Below are 18,488 nucleotides of genomic sequence, written 5' to 3' on the forward strand. Positions count from 1 at the left end.
TTATATTAACTCCTCCATTTTGTGGTGATAGTGGGGAGGGGTATGTGTAGCAGCAGTCTTACCAGCACATCTATCCCCGCCCCTCCCTCCTTACCAAAACATCTGGCAGTGCCGCACCAGTGTTCCTTTCGAATAGGTCTGGGCCTCAAAGGACTCGCTCGACCCTACCACCTACCTTATCCTACCCACCTACCTGACCTCGTCCATCCCCTCCAGATTAACACCAGTGCATGTGAACTGCCATCCCTCTCATCATCAACAAACCAGACAACCACCTCTGTCGTATCTAGAGAACCGATTCCATAGGCCCCGTTCATCCGGGTCTCTTTACAATTGCTCTGCGGCCTGGCAATATTCTTCGTGCAAATACCACACATTTACTGCCCAACGTTACAAGCAGCCTGGATCTGCTCCATACGGCGAGACAAGGAACAGGCCCAGCCTCGGGTCTGTGAGCCAGATCATGCGTGACAGATCCGACAGCTTGAGCCCTCCGGAGAGAGATGGCACAGAGGATCCTGGAGCACATGAATTGAGTAAGCATGCCTCGTCTTTGCTACATCACCAAAGCCTTGTCTAACGGCATGCGTCTAGCCTCTTCCGAATCCGAAGACCACTTCTCCGACGCCCAGTCTGCGCCCATCAGCTCCAGAGCCTCCCCCATCCCGAAGCTTCGTGTCGAGAAGGTCAGCGATGAGCCGTCATACGGAGAAGTGCCGGGCACGGCAGCCTACAAGCTGCGGGAGGGTGATGCTGAGCCGGATGAGATAGCAATCATCCCGGATGCGCAGAATGAGGAGTCTGAGGAGAATAATGGCGAGGAGGTCAAGTCGCCGGCGACTCCGGGCGGGCACCCGATCCCCAAGACAGTCGTCGAGGAGAGCGAGGACAACTCGCAGTCGCAATCTCACCCGGAGAGGAGGAACAGGGCAGACCCGCCGCCAGATCTCGTCTTGACGGCTGACGGCAAGACTGAGGATGGTAGCAGCGGGGCAGCAGTTTCTGGTACGGATGTGTAGCGTCTTTCTTTCCCCTATAGCTTTTTGCAGAGAAACATGAATACTGAGCCTTCTATCTCGCGTAGATACTCCAATATCTCCGTCCCTAAGATCACCTAGAACGCCACGCGCGAGACGAAAGTCGTCTGCTGCGATGCAGAAAGCTGCCACGCTCGGCCCTGGTGCTGCCGGCTTTGGAGGCGATGATGACGAAGACTTTGGTGACGATTTCGATGACTTTGAGGAAGGAGACGAAGACGCAGATTTTGGCGAGTTTGACGACGGCTTCGATGAGCCCGATGAGCCCACACCTGTCCCGGCCGCTGCACAGGCACCCGCCGTGCAGCCTCTATCCTTTCCTATACCCGACTTCGAAGGCATGGACTCTGATGAGATATTTGCTGCTACGGAGCCATATCTAAACGCTCTATTCCCTACCGAAGAATCGGACACCCCCTCTATACCCCCGCTATCCAAAGAGAACCCCATATTTCTGACGCCTAGAAGCGCGTCGTTATGGTCACAACTGGTAGCACCACCACCACTACAGCCTCCGGACTGGATACGATCTCGCATCCGGCGGCTCTTCCTCGTCTCGCTTGGCGTACCCGTCGACTTAGACGAAATCCTGCCCGCATCAAAGCAGAAGAAACTTATATTACCCTCGCTGCACCACGTGAACTCGTCCGGATCACTACGGACGTCGACAGACTCACGCGGCAACACCAACAATAGCATCACACGCCTGAAGCAAGGCGGCGACGGCAACGCCTCGAGCACGTCCGTCGACTCGCAGGGCAAGCCCTCGGCGTCGTCCAAGCGGCGCAAGGGCCCGCCGCCGGTGCCGGACCTGGACCTCGTGACGGCCAAGCAGCTGTGCACGACGACGGACGAGGCGCTGCTGGGCATGACGGACGCGGAGCTGAAGGCGCACGTCGCGCGGCTCGAGAAGATGGAGGTCACCTCGAAGGAGGTGCTGGAGTACTGGACGAAACGGACGGACGAGAAAATCGGCGACCGGGAGGCGTTTGAGGGCGTCATTGAGAACCTGGTCAAGCATGCACGAAAAGTGCGCAAATAGACATGGCATACATCATACCTCTACAACATCTGTCACATAATCTTAATAGCAAGCGAAATGAGAGGAAAAGCTGGGATCAAAAAGCTCATATAATCAGAGGTCTAGCTTCAACCGTACGTACATTCTCGCGTCTAATCGACTACGAACATGTATCATGTCGGTATCCATCGCCTGGTAAGTTCGGGATGCGACCCGTGTCTTTCGATGCTATCCATGCTTCGCCGTGGTCAGCTGTCTCTCACCTCTCAGATCTACTACGCAGCACTCCTCGCCACGGCCGTCTTTGAATAATGCCACGCTACTTGCGACTTTTGTGAATCCTTCTATTCCCTATGTTGCCGGAATACATGGTAGAAAATTGCAAAGTAAGCAGTCAGTACTCTAAGACGTGCTTGGCTCGAGAGTGTTTCCTCTGTGAATACGTCAGACGAATATTCAGTTTTTGAGGCAGAAGAAGTGACTTACGCAGCGATTGTGGCCCATCCGATCAGGCGCCAGTGCTTCTCGATACGACGACTGAGCGCAACCTTCTCGCCAATGTTCGTGCAGGCAGGAGATGTCAGGATAAGCTTGGCAGCGTCCTTCTTGATGGCGGCAACCTTGGCACCGGTAGATGTTGAGCCAATGTTGACCATGATGACCTCGTTCTTCGCTAGCTTCTCGACCTTGGCTTGCTTGCCATCGGCGGTCCTGACACCAAGCAGACGGCGTAGTAGGTAGAAGTTGACCTCGATCTCACTATAGATCTCCGGCAAGCGGCCCTTCAGACCTAGGACGAAACCGACAAGACGATCGGCTCTGCAGAGCGTAGGATCGATGCGAGTACCAACACCAATCAGACCGCCGGGAACAGCATACTTCAGGTCGTTGGCCTCTGAGTTCAGCGAGACGATTCGGCTGAAGATGGGTGTGCACTTCAGGTTACCCTTCTCATCACGAGTGACGATACCTGGTCGGATCTCAATCTCATCACCAAGCTTGAGCACACCGTGAAGGATACTGCCACCAGCAACACCTCCCTTCAGCTCGTCAATCTCGGCACCGGGCTTGTTGACATCGAAGGATCGGATGACAATCATCTGGGGGTCCATGCTGAAATCTCGAGGCGGCACAGGGATGGTGTGGACGATCGCCTCGTTGATTGCATCGATGTTGAACTTCAGCTGCGCCGAGATCGGGATGATTGGTGACTTGCCGGCGACGGTACCTCTGATGAACTTGAGAATTGACTGGTAGTGCTGCTGGGCAGCCTCTTCTCTCATCAGATCGACCTTGTTCTGGAGGATGATGATCTTGTCCAACTTCATAATCTCAATAGCAGCCAAATGCTCCGAGGTCTGGGGCTGAGGGCAGGATTCATTCCCGGCAATGAGCAATAGTGCGGCGTCCATGACGGCTGCTCCTGACAACATGGTGCTCATCAGAATATCGTGACCGGGGCAATCGACGAATCTGAAGTCATTAGTCTTGCGAGGAGCATTATATCGGGATATACGTGTATACATACGAGACGTGTCTCATCAGTCTGTAGGTGCCTCCACAGCCTTCTCTCTCGCAGGGAGGGTCAACCTCCTTGTCGCTCTTGTAACTCCTGAAGCAGCCTGGGCGAGGGCATTCTGGGTTGTCACATTGGTAGATTTTTGCGTTGGCATATCCCAGCTTGATGGTAATATTTCGGATCAGCTCGTTCTTGAACCGAACTGTCTGCACACCGGAGATGGCCTTCACGACGGTGGACTTTCCGTGAGCGACGTGACCGATCGTTCCGATGTTGATGGTCGCTTGTCTCGCGATAATCTCGGGGGTCAGTGGGCTGAGAGTGCTGACATCGAGGTCCTTCGGCTCGGTCTGGGGCGGTAGGGGAGGTCGCTGTACTGGGGGAGCAGCGGGGGCTGCCTTCTTCAGGGCGGGCTTGAGAGGCTTCTCGTCGATTTCGTGATCCGACACATCCTGGGGTTCGAGGCCGGGAGAATCGGGGCCAGAGTCGGACTCCGACTCGATGTCGTTTCCGAACTTGTCGCCGTTGGCAGCCATTCTTGGTGATGCGCGGGGTAGAAAACAACTGTGATTTTGTGCCCCTCTCTGACTCAACGGTAAGGGGAGAAAAGTGTGCGCGGTGCTTGTGTAGGGCTGCTGCGAACGTCAAGGTGCGCAGTGGATAGAAGCTGAGATGTGCGGTTTCTCAGATCGGGGTCAGGGAGGTTGCAGCTCTAGTTCGAAATAATGGGTCGAGGTTCGATATGGAGTCGCCCAATATTTTGCCTCGTTCGTGACAAAATTTCGTGTGCAGTCATCGCTCTGGCTCACACTGCTGCCCATTTTGGGCGCTAAGCCGCTTCTGGTCAGCTGGCAACTCCCGATAAGCTGATAAGGTTATTACTCCCCGCCCCGCGGCTCCAACATTCATCCCATCCATCACTCTGAGCCTCGGGCGTATAAAAGAGATTAAACCTGCAAGCTGAGCCTTCCAAAGGAGCGAAAAAGAACATTCTGATGCTCGATTATTCTAGGATAGCGATGCTATACCGTGTTTCTGCCAGACACGCTTAGACTAGGACGTCTACGGAAACCCTCAGGAACCTTGTCTATTTGATCTACCCCCTCCCCCAAACAAATCGTAGTAACAGCGTTCTTCATGAACGGAGCTCATCCCAGATGCAGTAGATGACTAAAGCTCTGCAATCCAAATATGACATCACATCAAAGGCGCCTGCAGTGTTACTCGATGGATTCCGAGCTTGAAGATGTGTTTGCGAAGGAAGTGGATCGGAATAGTTGACTTACACAAGCATGTGCGATGGAACAGTCATTTGCGGCCCATAGCGCCTTGACGGTACCTCATACGGCATCACTCCACATGGACATGTTAAGTATAAAGGAAACGGGCTGAGAACACAAGTTCAGAGGCTCGGTAATTCTCAGTGTCTCAGGCATGTCAAACATCTGAGCAGCCGCATCCTAAGGCTTCACGTCTCAAGTATGGCATCCCCAATCCTGATTGTTACGCTGTTTACTCGGTAGTTCAAGAGAAGAAAGGACATTGAAGCTTGGACATGATCCGTCATGATGGTGGCGTTGTTGGAATTCAAAGCTCCTGTGCCTGCATGAAAATACAAAAATAGTTGATTCCTGTCTGACTTGATGATGCACTTCTTGACTTGCATTTGAGTATCATGCTTCGAAGGATTGTAGAAGATCGGCAATGGAACAATTTCTTCATGGTACAGCACAGCACAGGTAGAGGTTAGTGCCGCACAGCTCTCCGGGACTTGGCAACCTCGGAATGGAAGACAAAGGCATGGGCCAGATAGAGAGACCGGATAGGCTCATAAGCTTCTTTGAAGATGGAGGGTCGGCTCTCCAGAAATGGCCCTGCGTCCAGAGCAGTAGGTGAAGTGGGCTAAAAATAGTGGCCGCGGGGGGCTAAAAAGAGCTTGAGGTGGGTTAAATCGCTCTGCTTGGCGGCGACACGCTCGACTCTTATTACCTACCCTTATTATTATCTATGTATCGATCGTCCGTCCCGCATCTGCATCGGCCTGGTCGCCTTATCAGCAATTAATCCGAGCGCAGAAGGATTGCCGACTGTGATTCTTCCATATTGGCTTGCTGATGGGACTGGGATTCTTAGAGGTGCTTGCCCTCGCTCTTCGCTCCGGGGACCGCATGAATTTGTCAGTCGGTTGAGAGCCCATGTACTGTACCAGGACGATGTCCCGTTCGAGGCACAAAGAACCAAAGATTTGGCGTACGTAAGATTTTGGCCTGGTGATACCAGAGCGCATCGCATGTACGGCATGCTTTGAGAGGAAGCTGTGTTCCGCAAGCTTCGAAGTCACGAGTAGCGTACAATTAAGGCCATTTGCAGTTTGGCTCAATCTTTCATCAAGGAGGCCGTTGCGCGGCCCTGACACGACACGCTGAGGCGAGACACCTCTTCCGCTGTCTTCCGGTGTCTGAAGCTTGCCTCAGGCCCTTTGAGGCGGCCAAAATTGCCGTCGCATCGCAGCAGCAGACAACAAAAGGAATTTGGCGGTTTCCCCGAGGTTGAGGTGTGAAGTTGCTTACCGCCCAGGCTACGACGCATGCAGATGGCTGAACGGGAATCACGCAGCTCTGCGCTCTGATTGGCGAGGTGTTTTGGAAGCCGGCACCACGCCTTTAGAGATGCATGGGGCAGCAGTGCAGGCAGCCTATCATGTCGCGCAGGCCGATCTCGAGCATGGCAGATTGCTGGCAGGGTTTCCTGCACGGTATCCCCAACACCACCAACCACAGCCGAGGGCGGGATACTCTGCAGTCGAGGAACAGGGGCACAGATTGACCATGTCGCTCCTCGTGGTCTTTCCCCTCCTCTGAGTCCTCTCCTCTGCGTCCCTTTACCGCCCAACCACCGCTCCCGCCCACGCCGAGTCCATCAGGGCCCCATCACCTACCGCCCTGTCCTCCGGCCAAGTGGCCGCCATCCTGGCTCAACTATGGATGAAGTGCGTGGTGTACATGTATACATGGCGAATCAGGGCGTCTGCCGTGCAGATGGAGGCCCTGCCCTGCGACGGCCGGGCGCCAACTCGCCTGGGGCACAAGTCTAGGGACTTCCGGGACGGCAGCCCTTCCCTCGGATGGGATGCTGTGATATTTCGAGTACCCAACTTAGATACAGACCTGCAGCGCCGAGAGGGAAAAGGTGCTCTCTCACTTGCTGCCGTCTCGAAATACATGATTGATTCCCGGGGGCAACCCCTCTTTCTTCCTCGAACTCGCGATCTTATCTGAGCTAAGTCTGCCGTTGTGACTGTTCTTTGTCTTCTTCTTTCTCTTCTTGCCTCCCAAACTCCGCCTAACTACGCTTTCATTGAGCCTCGTTGCCGTCTCTCTGGGAGAGCTCTATAATTCTTTTCCAAGGGCATCCAGGCCTTGCAAAGAGAATCCTCCACTTACAACGTACAAGTGACATCCAGTCTCTTACCGTTAGGTTGGACGCCAGTAGCCCGGCGCCACTTCATCACCTCTCCCGGCGTCTATTTCTATCACGGATTGCCAGCTTCTATTGGAAGTTCACAGACTTGCCCTATCAGCATCCAGACTGCTGGTCAACCTCATACCCCTGCCTGCTGTACGAAATATCATTGCTTCCTGCTCGTACCATCACGCTAACCTTCCCATGCAGCGAGGTCCCTCCCAAGGCCGGACTAAATTGTTCCTCGTCCTGGCCGGCGCCAACTCAAAACCACTCTCCTCCCCAGCTGCCAGAGGCTTGAGCTTTTAGTTCTTCGACAGCTGGTCTCTCCGTATCTGGTTTCCATATTGATTCATTTACTTGAACGTCCGTCCTTGCATACACTCTTGGACTTTCCATCCTTCCTTTACTTCTTAGTATCAGTCCGTCCCCTATAGAAAGCTTTGGGTTCACCTGTCCGCGTCGACGCTCTCACACATCACGCTGCCGCAATGGCAATCAACGACGACAGGAAGCGGCCTTCCGCTTTGAAGCTCGCTCCTAAGCGATCAGACTCCACAGACTCATCCTCTACCAGCTCCTCGCTGGCGAAGCCGCCAAGGACACCACGCTTTGCTGAGGCAACGAGCATTCACTCACCTATTGAGCCGAGAGAAACACCGTTTTCTGGAAATGAGAGGAACGTAGTACCTCAGTCCCAGCCGGGCGATGTTGGATTTGGATATATCAACGACAGCTCCAGGGAATCTGTCACCGTGCCCATGACGCCCGCGTCGCCCTTGAAGAGCGCGATGAAGGTGCCAGGAACACCGGGACGGGGCCTGAACCCCTTGAGCCCGACCTTCCGCGAAGAGCAGGTTTTGGAGAAGACGGAGGCATCAACCGAGAAGCAGCAGGTTAAGGATTTGGTATGTGATGTCACTGCAAGCCCTGTCGTAATCCTCAACTAATAAGTGCAACAGAGAATCAAGACTAGAGTTCGTATGGCAAAGTTCGCCCTCCGTGGTGTCAACTTCAGCTGCAGTTTGATCATCCTTTCCATGCTTTCTTCCTCGTTCGCCATTTTCAACGCCACCAAGGCTCTCCCAGCTCAGAACGGTCTGCCTCCATGGGCAAGCAACACAAACTCGTGGCCACAAAAAGTTGTCCTCGCCGCCTCTTGCGTCTCCCTCGCCATTTGTGTGCTTGTCTTTATTGGGTATTGCCGTGGTGGTCACCGAAGGGCCGAGAAAGTTGGTGTCTACTACACGCTATTCGCAGTCGGCTGGTTCATTTTCAGCATGGCTATGTGGGCAGTCGCTGCTGGTGTGCTCCAGTTTAGCAGGAACAACAGCAACAACAAGGATATGTGGGGATGGGCCTGCGTGCAGAACCATCGCTCCGAGCTTTTCGATGACAAGGTTGACTATGCTCTTGTTTGCAGACTTCAGGTGAGACTCAATAGTAACATCTTCAAATCGAGACCAATATACTAACCCGGCATAGAACTGGACTCTGATCTGCATCATTATCGAAATTGTTGTTGAGGTTATCAGCATCACTCTCTACAGCATTGTTTTCTACCGTTACTACTCTAAGCGCCGCCTCACTAAGTCGATGGACATGCGAGACAAGGCCCGATCTGACCTGTACCTCGCTCAGCTTCGCACCCAGTCCGCTCCCAACACCCCTGGCTTCGGACCCAAGTCACCTGCCTTCTCTATGGCCGGCCCGAAGTCGCCAGCTTTCTCACAGTATGCGCTCTCCCCGCGCCTGCCACCAGCTGCTGCATACCGCTCGCTCGGTGATATTGAGGAGGCGTCTCCGTTCACCCCTGGTGGACAGCGACTTCACGAGCCCCAGTCCTCGTTCACCAAGCCCGCAGCCGACAAGCCTTTCAAGCTACAGGCACCGCCCGTCAAGGCCCCCTCAGCAACCCCGAGGCTCGGCCAGAAAGGATTCTCACCAGTCGAGGAAGCCGCTCCAGGTCTACCTCAAAACTTCAACTCTCACGGCCCTGTCGCGCCAGGTGAGCAGCAGTATGACGCCGTTCCCATTCCGGGCGCGTATGCTGGTGCCGCCGTGAAGAGTCCCCCTCCTACACAGACCAGCTTCGGCCGATAAGCGAGGCAAACGAAGTTGTGTCGTGGGCGGCTTAGACTGTGAAAAATTCCTCTTTCTACATATGCATATTACCTTTCTTATGTTCCAGCTGTGCTGAGCTGAAATCCTGAATATACCATTGGCGTTGGGAAGGGCTTGGGAAATACCTGCTAGCTACCTTTTTGCACGCTATCGCTAAATCTGAGACTTGTGGGAGAGGGAGTCCAAATAGTTTACTCTTAATGAACGAGGATCTGTACACTACCTTAGGAAAGAGAGAAGGGATTTCGAGCCGGTCTGAGCTACATGTTCGGCTGCTTGGGTAGAGTAACGGACTTCACAAATGGAAACTTTCTTAGAAACCTCATCTTTCGATTTTTACTCTGTGCGTCCTCGACTCTCAAACTGCATGAATGGTCTGAAGTGATAAACACACACAACTAAGGTGACAAGAATAGCCCCAATACCTCTGCTCCCCTGCTTGGCGCCGTGATAGAAGCCATGGCCTCTTTCTTATTCAATCCAGACAGAATTAGACACCTTACAGTCGTTGTGACATCGATCAGATGGGGCGCATATCTGACAGGGAGCCTCCAAGTCTGACGAGTCGGAACATTTAGCGACTACAATAGACGACCTGGTAGTAGGGAGTTCGACAACGCGGTTGATACAGGGGATACACGTGACAGCGTGTATGTGCTTCGACTTACAAGCACTGCTCCACTGTATCAAGGTCCAGAAGCGTCTCATTTTAGACTGGCCCTGGGTCCGCCGGCCAGCGCCAGCCGGCAATCAACTGGCCTAACACCTGAAGACCCGCGTCGACAAAAAAGAAGCTCTTCAAGTTTGAAGTTGTCGCTGGGCGCCCACAAGAACACACCTGCACCCTTCACTCTCTTCAGGATGCATCCAATCGCACGTCAGATGTTCCGGCGGCAACTGCAGGCGACTCTGCGGCAGCCGTCACAAGCAGCAGCACCCTTCCGGCGGGCCTCGACAGCTGCGACCACAAGCAGCAAGCGGACCTGCAGCACCAGCTTCGGCACTCCTTTTCTGCTGCGCTCACCTGCGACCAAGACGACGCGTCGATCGTACAGCTCTGCTCCACCACCGCCTCCGGGCAGCAGCGACTCCAACTACACCGTCAAGTTCTGGCCGTTTGTTGCCATCATCGCTGCGGGAACAGGTGCTTGGGTTTTGCTGGTGAATAGACGGAAAGGTAGGTGGTCAATTGCCCCTTTGGAGTGACCTGTCAGGAGTTGGAAAGCTGCAAATGACGTCGTCCCATGGTCTTCCCGACCTTGGACTTGCTGCCCCCCTTCTTGACACCACCGCCACACCATCACAACCTCAGCACTCCCACCACAATCAAACCCAAAACGGTCTTCTCCTGCTACCCCTAGTCCAATATATGCATACCAGCTCCTCTCCTAGTCCAATCTCAACCTACTTGCAATCTCCCACAGGCGGCTAACAGCACCCTTTCTTTTCCCCCTCGAACAGAAATGCCCGCCATCGAAGCCCCCAAGTCCTCCGGGCAGCTCCCCGCCCCTGACAAGGCGACGCCCACCTTCTCCGCCGACGACGTGGCCGTGGTCTTTGTTCTCGGCGGGCCCGGCGCCGGCAAGGGCACCCAGTGCGCCAAGCTGGTGTCCGACTACGGCTTCACCCACCTGTCGGCCGGCGACCTGCTGCGCGCGGAGCAGGACCGGCCCGGCTCGCAGTTCGGCCAGCTGATCAAGGACTACATCCGCGAGGGCAAGATCGTGCCGATGGAGGTGACGGTGCAGCTGCTGGAGAACGCCATGACGGAGGTGATCCAGAAGCAGCCCAAGGGCGGCGCCGGCGGCAAGAAGTCCAAGTTCCTGATCGACGGCTTCCCGCGCAAGATGGACCAGGCGCTCAAGTTCGAGCAGGCCGTGTGCCCGGCGCAGTTTGTGCTCTTCTACGACTGCCCGGAGGCGGAGATGGAGAAGCGCCTGCTCGAGCGCGGCAAGACGAGCGGCCGCGCCGACGACAACGCCGAGAGCATCCGCAAGCGCTTCCGCACCTTCATCGAGACCAGCATGCCCGTCGTCGACTACTACGAGAAGGAGGGCCGCGTCGTCAAGATCGACGCCACCCCCAAGCCCGAGGCCGTCTACAAGACCACCCAGGAGAAGCTCAAGGGCAGGCTTGGCCGGGACCTGTAGAGTGGTCTCCGAGTGTGATCATGTCGCGGGGCAGGGAGGAACTATTTTCAGCTTTAGATAGGATGGGAGTTGAAACAAGTTAGATATAGACTTCACTTTCTGGAAAGAGAGGCAGGGCATGGATTACCAAAAACAGCTTCAAGCAGCAGTTGGCATTGCAGGCATGGGCGACAACATTGTACAGACTACGTACCATTTTACTTGTACTCATAATCACTTTCAGGGCGAACACCATAATGTGTTCGTTGTTTTTTTATGTCTGTTCATTTGTATCATCAGAAGAAGGCACTTTTTCTAATCCATCATGCTTCCCTCTTCCCCCCTGTATGCAGATGATCCTTGCGACCAAATCTGATCGACCAGAGCTCGTGATGACGAAAGATGATGAAATGGTGTTTGTTGACCGCCGGCCCTCCCCCTGCGGTGCTTACTTAGCAAGCAGAACGCCAAAGCACAGAAAACGTGTCCATCCAGCAGGCCATGAAGTATCGTGAGAATTCTATGGTCACAGAACAGCAAAAAACCAGTATGATGATCCCCTAGAACAAGCAATCAGGCGTGCGTGCCGAGGCAGCAGCCCAAGGGCAGTGAAGACACGTGTCGTCCCGTCGTGTGAAACCATGCTTGCTGCTTCCTCCACCCTCTAATCGTCGTCGTCGGTGCGTTGTCTCGTCTGCTGCTGCTGGTTGCGGCCGCCGGCGTTACCGCCGCCGCGACGCTGGCCACCGCCCTGCTGGCCGTCGCCGAGGCTCGCCTGCTGCAGCTTGCGCTCAATCTCCTGCGCCTCGCGCTCGCGCGCCGCCTCGGCCTCGGCCTGCGACTTGCGGAGCACGCCGGTGACGGAGACGAGCGTCGCGCGCCAGGCGTCGATGCGCACCTGCAGCTCGCGCCACTGCTTGTCACTAAAGACGCGGTGGGTGGCCTTTTGCACGCGGAAGACCTTGTCGCGCTGCGACATGCGGCCCTCGACCAGCTCGGCGCGGATCACGTCGATGATCCACAGCTCGACCTGCTCGGACGGGATCTGGAGTGCCTTGGCGATGATGGCGTAGGGGACCTCGTTGTTCTGCGAGTGGGCGGCCGCCAGGCTGGCGAAGGTCAGGAGGCGCATCTTGGTCTGCAGCACCTCAAAGTCGAGGTGCTCCTTCTCCAGGAAGCCCTCGTGCTCCTCGTTGAAGTCGTTGAAGTCCTCCAGGTCCTGCTCGGCAAAGATCTCGAGAAGCTCGAAGTAGACGGGGTGGGAGTCGCTGAGCGCCTGCACGGGGGCGAGATTTCGCAGCGCGGCAAGGTCGAAGGCCCAGGGCTTGTTGATACCAAGGACAAGCTTGAGGGCACGCAGAGAGTACTGCTGTGCCTCCGCTGACTTGAGCTCCTCCTGATCGTTGACATCGAAGGTTCGTAGGGCGAGGAGAAGTTGGTTGTAGGCATCCCTGAAAAATTCAGAAATTAGTCACTTTGCTCTCAGGTCACACTTGAAATCTGACGCGACGGGCTTCACTCACTGTTGCTCGCCAGCCTCGTGAGCGGCATCTGAGATCTCGATAAACACCTTGCGCTTGTCCTCATCGTCGAGGTCCCAGAGATCGAGCCAGCGCGGAATTCTGGCAACCATGGGCTGGAAGGAGTCGTAGGAATTGTGCATCTTGACGAAGCGCAGGATCTGGAGGAGCACGTTGTAGCGCACCGGGTTGTCGACTGCGAGAAGGTTGAAGATGGTCTGGAGAGCGCCGAGCGCGAGGCCTGGGCCATTAACTGGAGACGACGTTATCGGCTTGAGCAGATTCTGACACATGATCGGCAGGTGCTTCTTGGGGTCCTTGGACTGCTGGACGACGAGGTAGATGAGCAGGTTGTAGGCGGGGCCGAACTCCTTCTCGGGCATCGAGTTGAAGTTGGCGGAGGCTCTCACGACCGCGGCCAGCGCCTCCTCGCGCTGGTCCTTCTCGATCAGCGGCTTCACCTCATCGCTGATCTTCAGCACGTCCGCCAGCTCCTGGATCAGGTCGTTGTTGCTGCCGTCCACAAAGACGAGCTGCGGGGTGAACTTGGGCTCGGCCATGTTGAAGAAGGGGGAATTCTGAGCGGGGATCTCGTCGTCGATGGGGTCGGGCTCCTCGATATCGTCGTCCTCCTCGCCTGGGCTTGAGAGGTAGATTTCGTGGACCGGCGGATCGGGTTCGAAGTCAGGCTCGATGTAAATCACAACGTCGTCGACCAAATCATCCAAGAGGTCTTCAATTTCCTCGTAGGCCCCACCAAAGTTGGTGGGCAGCCAGTTTTCTGCCATTTTCGGAAGCGCTGTGAAGTTGATCCGACGCTAAGACAGGGCGGTGTGAATTGTTTTGGGTAGGAATACACCCTGGGCGTTGGTGGAGTGGACTATTTAAGCGAATGGTCTGTGCTCCAGCTCCAGCTTGGACCACCTGTTGCCTGCACAGCAGCTGCCCTCCACTGTCTGGCAGCTGCACAGCTCCTTACCTTCACCTAGTATACACTGAAGAAGCATAATAAGCTCTAATCCTTTGTTTGTCCCTCATCATAACCTTGATGGTCATTTCTCAAAAGCTCTCAAGAGGTGGCATTGACCCAGAGCTCCGATTCGACGAGTCATGGCCTGAGTATCTCACACTCAGGTATATCAATGGAGTAGCCTACTACTAGGAAGCTTGAAGCTTGGGGCTTAGAGTAGGAGGGTTTGCGTTCCGCAACGGCACGATCCGAGCGAACCTCGGGCGTTTACTCGACTACACCATGGGAAACTGTGCATTGCCATGGCCGCCACTTCCATCTGTTGCAAAGCCACCCGCGATCAGATCGGGGCTCTGTTGTGTATTTTTACGTCACGGCCAGCCGCGATGTCTTAAAGAGACGCTGCTACAGACGAATGACTTGTGCTCGAGGCTTGATGGTGGGGTTGGATGTCACCTGGAGAGTGCAGTTGCTTCACTACGACAAGTCTTCTCTCGGATGACAAACTACACATCCCACGTTGTATATGCTTGATGATGTTCTCAGATCTTTGAGTCCCAAGTGGTGGAGTTAAGCAGACAGGATGGCAATACGGCGAAGGCGTATTATCCGAGATTATGACGTTCCCGTCCGTCTACAGTCACATAGACCTGCATAGTGATTCTCATGGGAAACCTGCTTCTTCCGGATGGAATCTCTAGATTGCCTATAGGTCTGCCAAGGCAATGGGCATTGTGTCGAGGCGACAGTCCAGGGCCGATACGAGTGGCGACAGTAAGATGGGAGATTTGGCCTGTTGCTCATCGCACGCGAGGATCTGAGTCAACACCGAGTGTATCTCTCTCTTTCCCTCTATCATTTACTCCAAGTGCGAGACGGTCTAAGACATGTTGGCCTTACACCTTACCTTACATGACCAGACCGACGCATGTCATCTGGACGGCCAAGGTCGACCACGGTCACGGCCCGCCCACCACACGGTAGAATGGATCGCTGCCAGTGGCTCAGCCAGATGTTCACCCACAGCCCTGTATACCCCCTGCATGATGGCTGAAGCTCCCGGGTGACTGCCAGGTGCCCGCACTGCAGACCGCCGCTAGCTCGCTGTAGCTTCCCTCTGCGCACCTGGGGAGGACTTGGACCCCGGCTGACTCAATGCTCGCCGCACGAGGGAAGGAGTCTCCTCAACAATCAGGGAGGTACCGAAGGTATGACGCTGGGATTTGCTGCTCCAGCCTCCACAGAAGCCAGGGCCGTAGCTTTTTTTAACAGTTGAGCTGCTGGTCATTCAGTACCTACCTGCCTACCTCCCCTACACCCTACACCCTACACTACCTGCGGTCTCCACACTAGCCTGCCTAGGTAGCACCCTGACTGGATCCAAGGCCTCCAACACCCTCCAGGCATTCATCTTGTGAAGAACCGCCATCGCGCACACGCACCAAATTGTGAATTCCCATTGCGCACATTCCCTCACTGGCTGACCCTTCAGTTTCCGTGACCTTTGGCCTGTTGCCTCACAGCGAAGGAAATAAAGCTACTATGCCTCCGCGCAGCGAGCAGAGCCAATTGAAACGGCACCGAGTACGTCCTGCTGCCTCCCGCTCCATGCTGCATGTTGCTTGATCCCCCGTCGACGTCACAGCTCCGTGATGTGATGCGATGTGAGGATACGCTATGCGCTATGCTATGCTATGCTACGGCATCATGCTCCCGTTGAAGTTGTTAACACGCTTGCTTCACAAGGGCTCGCCTGCCGAACCAGAAGACTCCTACAAGCGGCCCCGCCGATCCGAGCGTCTGTCCCAGCATCGCGACCACGACGGCGCCGACAAGACCCCCGTAGACACCAACCGCCAGCTGCCCTCGCCCGTCACCCACCTCAGCACTGAGGAGACCGAGGGCCTCTACAAAGAAGCTACTGCCACGCCCCCCGAGGGCCCGGGCAGCCAGATTACACATCACCGAGAGAATGGGGAGCCCTACTCGCAGACCCAGGGCTTCTCCTCGCCACCGCAAGACACACAGGCCTTTCCATCCCAGCTCGTAGACCCAAACGCCGCACTTTCAGACGAAGTCGAGGATGAGGTGAAAGAGGGCGTCTGGGGGTACCTCTTCCCCCTCGATACAAGATACGGCGGCCGGTGCGTAGTGATGAGGAAGCGCGCCGCTTGCCCCATTCCCAACACCGTTGAAGACATAGTGCCCAAAAAGAAGGGCAAGAAGGCATTGGAGGAGGAAGAGGCAGAGTTAGACAAGGCCAAGATAGTAGGCATTCCCGCGGGAGGCTACTTAATAGGGCGTCATCCAGAGTGCGGTATGTATATAACTTTGCGCTCATCGCTTTCCTGCAATAATACTAACTTTTTTTTCAGATGTTGTTGTCGACGATCCGATAGTATCAAACCGTCATTGTCTGATATTCACTGAGAACAAGGGAGAGGACACCGTCGCGGTTCTAGAAGATCTATCCAGCAACGGTACCTTCGTCAACGAAGCTATTGTTGGAAGGAACCAACGTAGAGAGCTCGCCGAGCAAGATGAGATTGCGGTCCTAGACAAGGCTCGATTCGTCTTCAGATACCCTAGGAGCCGGACGACAAGTGCGTTTCTTCAGCAGTACACGCTGCTAGAGAAGCTTGGAAAAGGTCACTTCGCCGAAGTATTCTTGTGCGTTGAGAAATCAAGCGGTCAACGCTATGCGGTCAAGATCTTCACCAAGACGCCCGGTATGGAAGAGCGCTCGAAGACAGAAGGTCTTCAACAGGAAATCGCCGTCCTGATGGGCGTAAGCCACCCGAATGTACTATGCTTGAAGGATACCTTCAACGAGAGAAACGCCGTCTACCTGGTCCTCGAGCTTGCGGCGGAAGGAGAGCTGTTCAACTACATTGTCATGAAGCAGAAGCTCACCGAGAACGAGACTAGAAAGCTCTTTACTCAGCTATTTCAAGGTGTCAAATATCTGGTAAGGCTCAACATGTCCCTTGAAACCCTCCCCTACTAACCAACCTTGTAGCACGACCGTAACATTGTGCACCGAGATATTAAGCCTGAGAATATTCTCATGACAGACAAGGACTTACACGTCAAACTCGCAGACTTTGGTCTTGCGAAGATCATTGGCGAGGAGTCTTTCACAACCACATTGTGCGGCACTCCAAGCTATGTTGCGCCAGAGATTCTTGCAGAGGGTAAGAATCGCAAGTATACCAAGGCTGTTGACGTATGGTCGCTTGGAGTTGTGTTATACATCTGTCTGTGTGGCTTTCCTCCATTCTCCGATGAGCTCTACTCCAAAGACTTCCCCTTCACGCTCTCCCAACAAATTAAGACTGCCCGCTTCGACTATCCTTCACCATACTGGGACTCTGTCGGCGATCCAGCACGTAAGCGATGTCCTTTCCTTCCTTCGGTTTTCTTGCTTGTGCTAACTCCACTACTAGTCGACCTCATCGACTCCATGCTCGTAGTCGATCCCGAGCGCCGCTTCACAATCGACCAGTGCCTCAGCCACCCCTGGATGACCGCCAGCGCCCCAGGCGTCAACGATAGCACCGGCGGCCTCGTCGGCGGCATCGCAGGGCTCGAGGTCAACCGGCGCGGCATCCCGCGCGAGCGCACCCTGCTGAGCTCCATCAACTCGGTGCAGGTGACACGCATCGCCGGCAGCCAGCCCGGCGAGCAGGCCGTCAAGGTCTACACCAAGAACCCCAAGGGCGGGCCCAAGGCCAAGTGGGCGGCGGCAGCGGCGGCGGCCAAGGAGGCCCGCCCGGCCGACCACCGCCAGGCCGGCGAGTTCATGGAGATGGGCGGCAAGGGCGACGAGGCGCTCTTCGGCACCGACGGCGACAGCTACTACAGCAAGAACGACATCGTCGCCGCCAAGACGCAGAATGGCACCAAGCAGCAGCAGCAGCAGCAGCAGCAGCAGCCAAACAAGGGCGGAAAGACGGGAAAGAAATACTAGTCGTGCTTCGGCTGCCTCTGTGGTTAAATCCGAGCTCTTTTCTCTTGGGGGAGTGGAGGCTGTCTATTGCACTGCTTTCTGGTTGCTTGCTTGCTTGCTTGCTTCTACTTCTCCTGAGGCTGGGCCGGAGTTCTGGTTCTGGTTCTGGCCCGGAACTGCTTTTCTGACCGATCTTGTCTTCTCGTATAGTGGAGCACATAGCTCGAGGGGGGTGGTTGTTGTTGTTGCTGTAGTTGCTAGACTAATGGACTCACTACATACACGTATGGATGTTGCACGTTCGTGGGGCACGTGGGCGATGCCAATGGCTGCTGCACGCAAGTGTGACGAAGAGGCAGCAAAGGAGCCAGGGGCAGGGGCTGGGCGAAAGGGGGGGGGGGATCCGATCTTGTACAAAAAGCAGGCGTTTGCATCAATCAGGTGATGGGAACAGGAAATGAATCGAGTCTTCGTTGCATTTGAGATAGCTTAGGGTTATGTAGCTCAGTTATTGAGACAAGGCTTCAAATCCCTTATGAACCTCCCTTTTTCTGTGACGCTGTACACCTGACCAGATCATGAGAATCGCGAGAACGGCACAACACTTGAGAAGCAGACACGTCGTGATTGTCGTGAACATAGCCAGGCGGAGACCACGGCCGTTAAATGCTCCATATCCATGTTCATTACTATTATTGCTACCCTTACCATGCCGCTCGCTCATCACGGGGAGGATTTGCGTGTTTCCAAGGCTCAA

General features: G+C 55.1%; 6 protein-coding genes across 6 annotated transcripts; 4 read left to right on the forward strand and 2 right to left on the reverse strand.

Moving 5' to 3' along the window:
* Positions 1-584: 584 nt before the first annotated feature.
* On the forward strand, positions 585-2,079 carry UCRPA7_2556 (hypothetical protein; the record flags this gene model as incomplete). Its single annotated transcript, XM_007915128.1, has 2 exons — positions 585-1,005; positions 1,163-2,079. 2 exons carry the CDS (start codon positions 585-587, stop codon positions 2,077-2,079), a joined length of 1,338 nt encoding a protein of 445 aa, XP_007913319.1.
* A 461-nt stretch (positions 2,080-2,540) lies between these two features.
* UCRPA7_2557 (putative eukaryotic translation initiation factor 2 subunit gamma protein) lies at positions 2,541-4,113 on the reverse strand (the record flags this gene model as incomplete). Its single annotated transcript, XM_007915129.1, has 2 exons — positions 2,541-3,531; positions 3,587-4,113. The coding sequence occupies 2 exons, from the start codon at positions 4,111-4,113 to the stop codon at positions 2,541-2,543; spliced, it is 1,518 nt and encodes a 505-aa protein (XP_007913320.1).
* Positions 4,114-7,530: 3,417 nt separating this feature from the next.
* On the forward strand, positions 7,531-9,142 carry UCRPA7_2558 (hypothetical protein; the record flags this gene model as incomplete). The annotated part of the gene is made up of 3 exons (XM_007915141.1): positions 7,531-7,947; positions 8,002-8,469; positions 8,525-9,142. The coding sequence occupies 3 exons, from the start codon at positions 7,531-7,533 to the stop codon at positions 9,140-9,142; spliced, it is 1,503 nt and encodes a 500-aa protein (XP_007913332.1).
* A 1,484-nt stretch (positions 9,143-10,626) lies between these two features.
* On the forward strand, positions 10,627-11,313 carry UCRPA7_2559 (putative uridylate kinase protein; the record flags this gene model as incomplete). Its single annotated transcript, XM_007915133.1, has 1 exon — positions 10,627-11,313. One exon carries the CDS (start codon positions 10,627-10,629, stop codon positions 11,311-11,313), a length of 687 nt encoding a protein of 228 aa, XP_007913324.1.
* Positions 11,314-11,956: 643 nt separating this feature from the next.
* UCRPA7_2560 (putative pci domain-containing protein) lies at positions 11,957-13,600 on the reverse strand (the record flags this gene model as incomplete). Its single annotated transcript, XM_007915140.1, has 2 exons — positions 11,957-12,743; positions 12,816-13,600. The coding sequence occupies 2 exons, from the start codon at positions 13,598-13,600 to the stop codon at positions 11,957-11,959; spliced, it is 1,572 nt and encodes a 523-aa protein (XP_007913331.1).
* Positions 13,601-15,489: 1,889 nt separating this feature from the next.
* On the forward strand, positions 15,490-17,752 carry UCRPA7_2561 (putative checkpoint kinase 2-like protein; the record flags this gene model as incomplete). Its single annotated transcript, XM_007915131.1, has 4 exons — positions 15,490-16,099; positions 16,158-16,750; positions 16,802-17,171; positions 17,229-17,752. 4 exons carry the CDS (start codon positions 15,490-15,492, stop codon positions 17,750-17,752), a joined length of 2,097 nt encoding a protein of 698 aa, XP_007913322.1.
* Positions 17,753-18,488: the final 736 nt, after the last annotated feature.

Source organism: Phaeoacremonium minimum (genome assembly GCF_000392275.1).
Source record: "Phaeoacremonium minimum UCRPA7 unplaced genomic scaffold PA7_03_scaffold_170, whole genome shotgun sequence".
In the NCBI taxonomy this organism is placed as follows: domain Eukaryota; kingdom Fungi; phylum Ascomycota; class Sordariomycetes; order Togniniales; family Togniniaceae; genus Phaeoacremonium; species Phaeoacremonium minimum.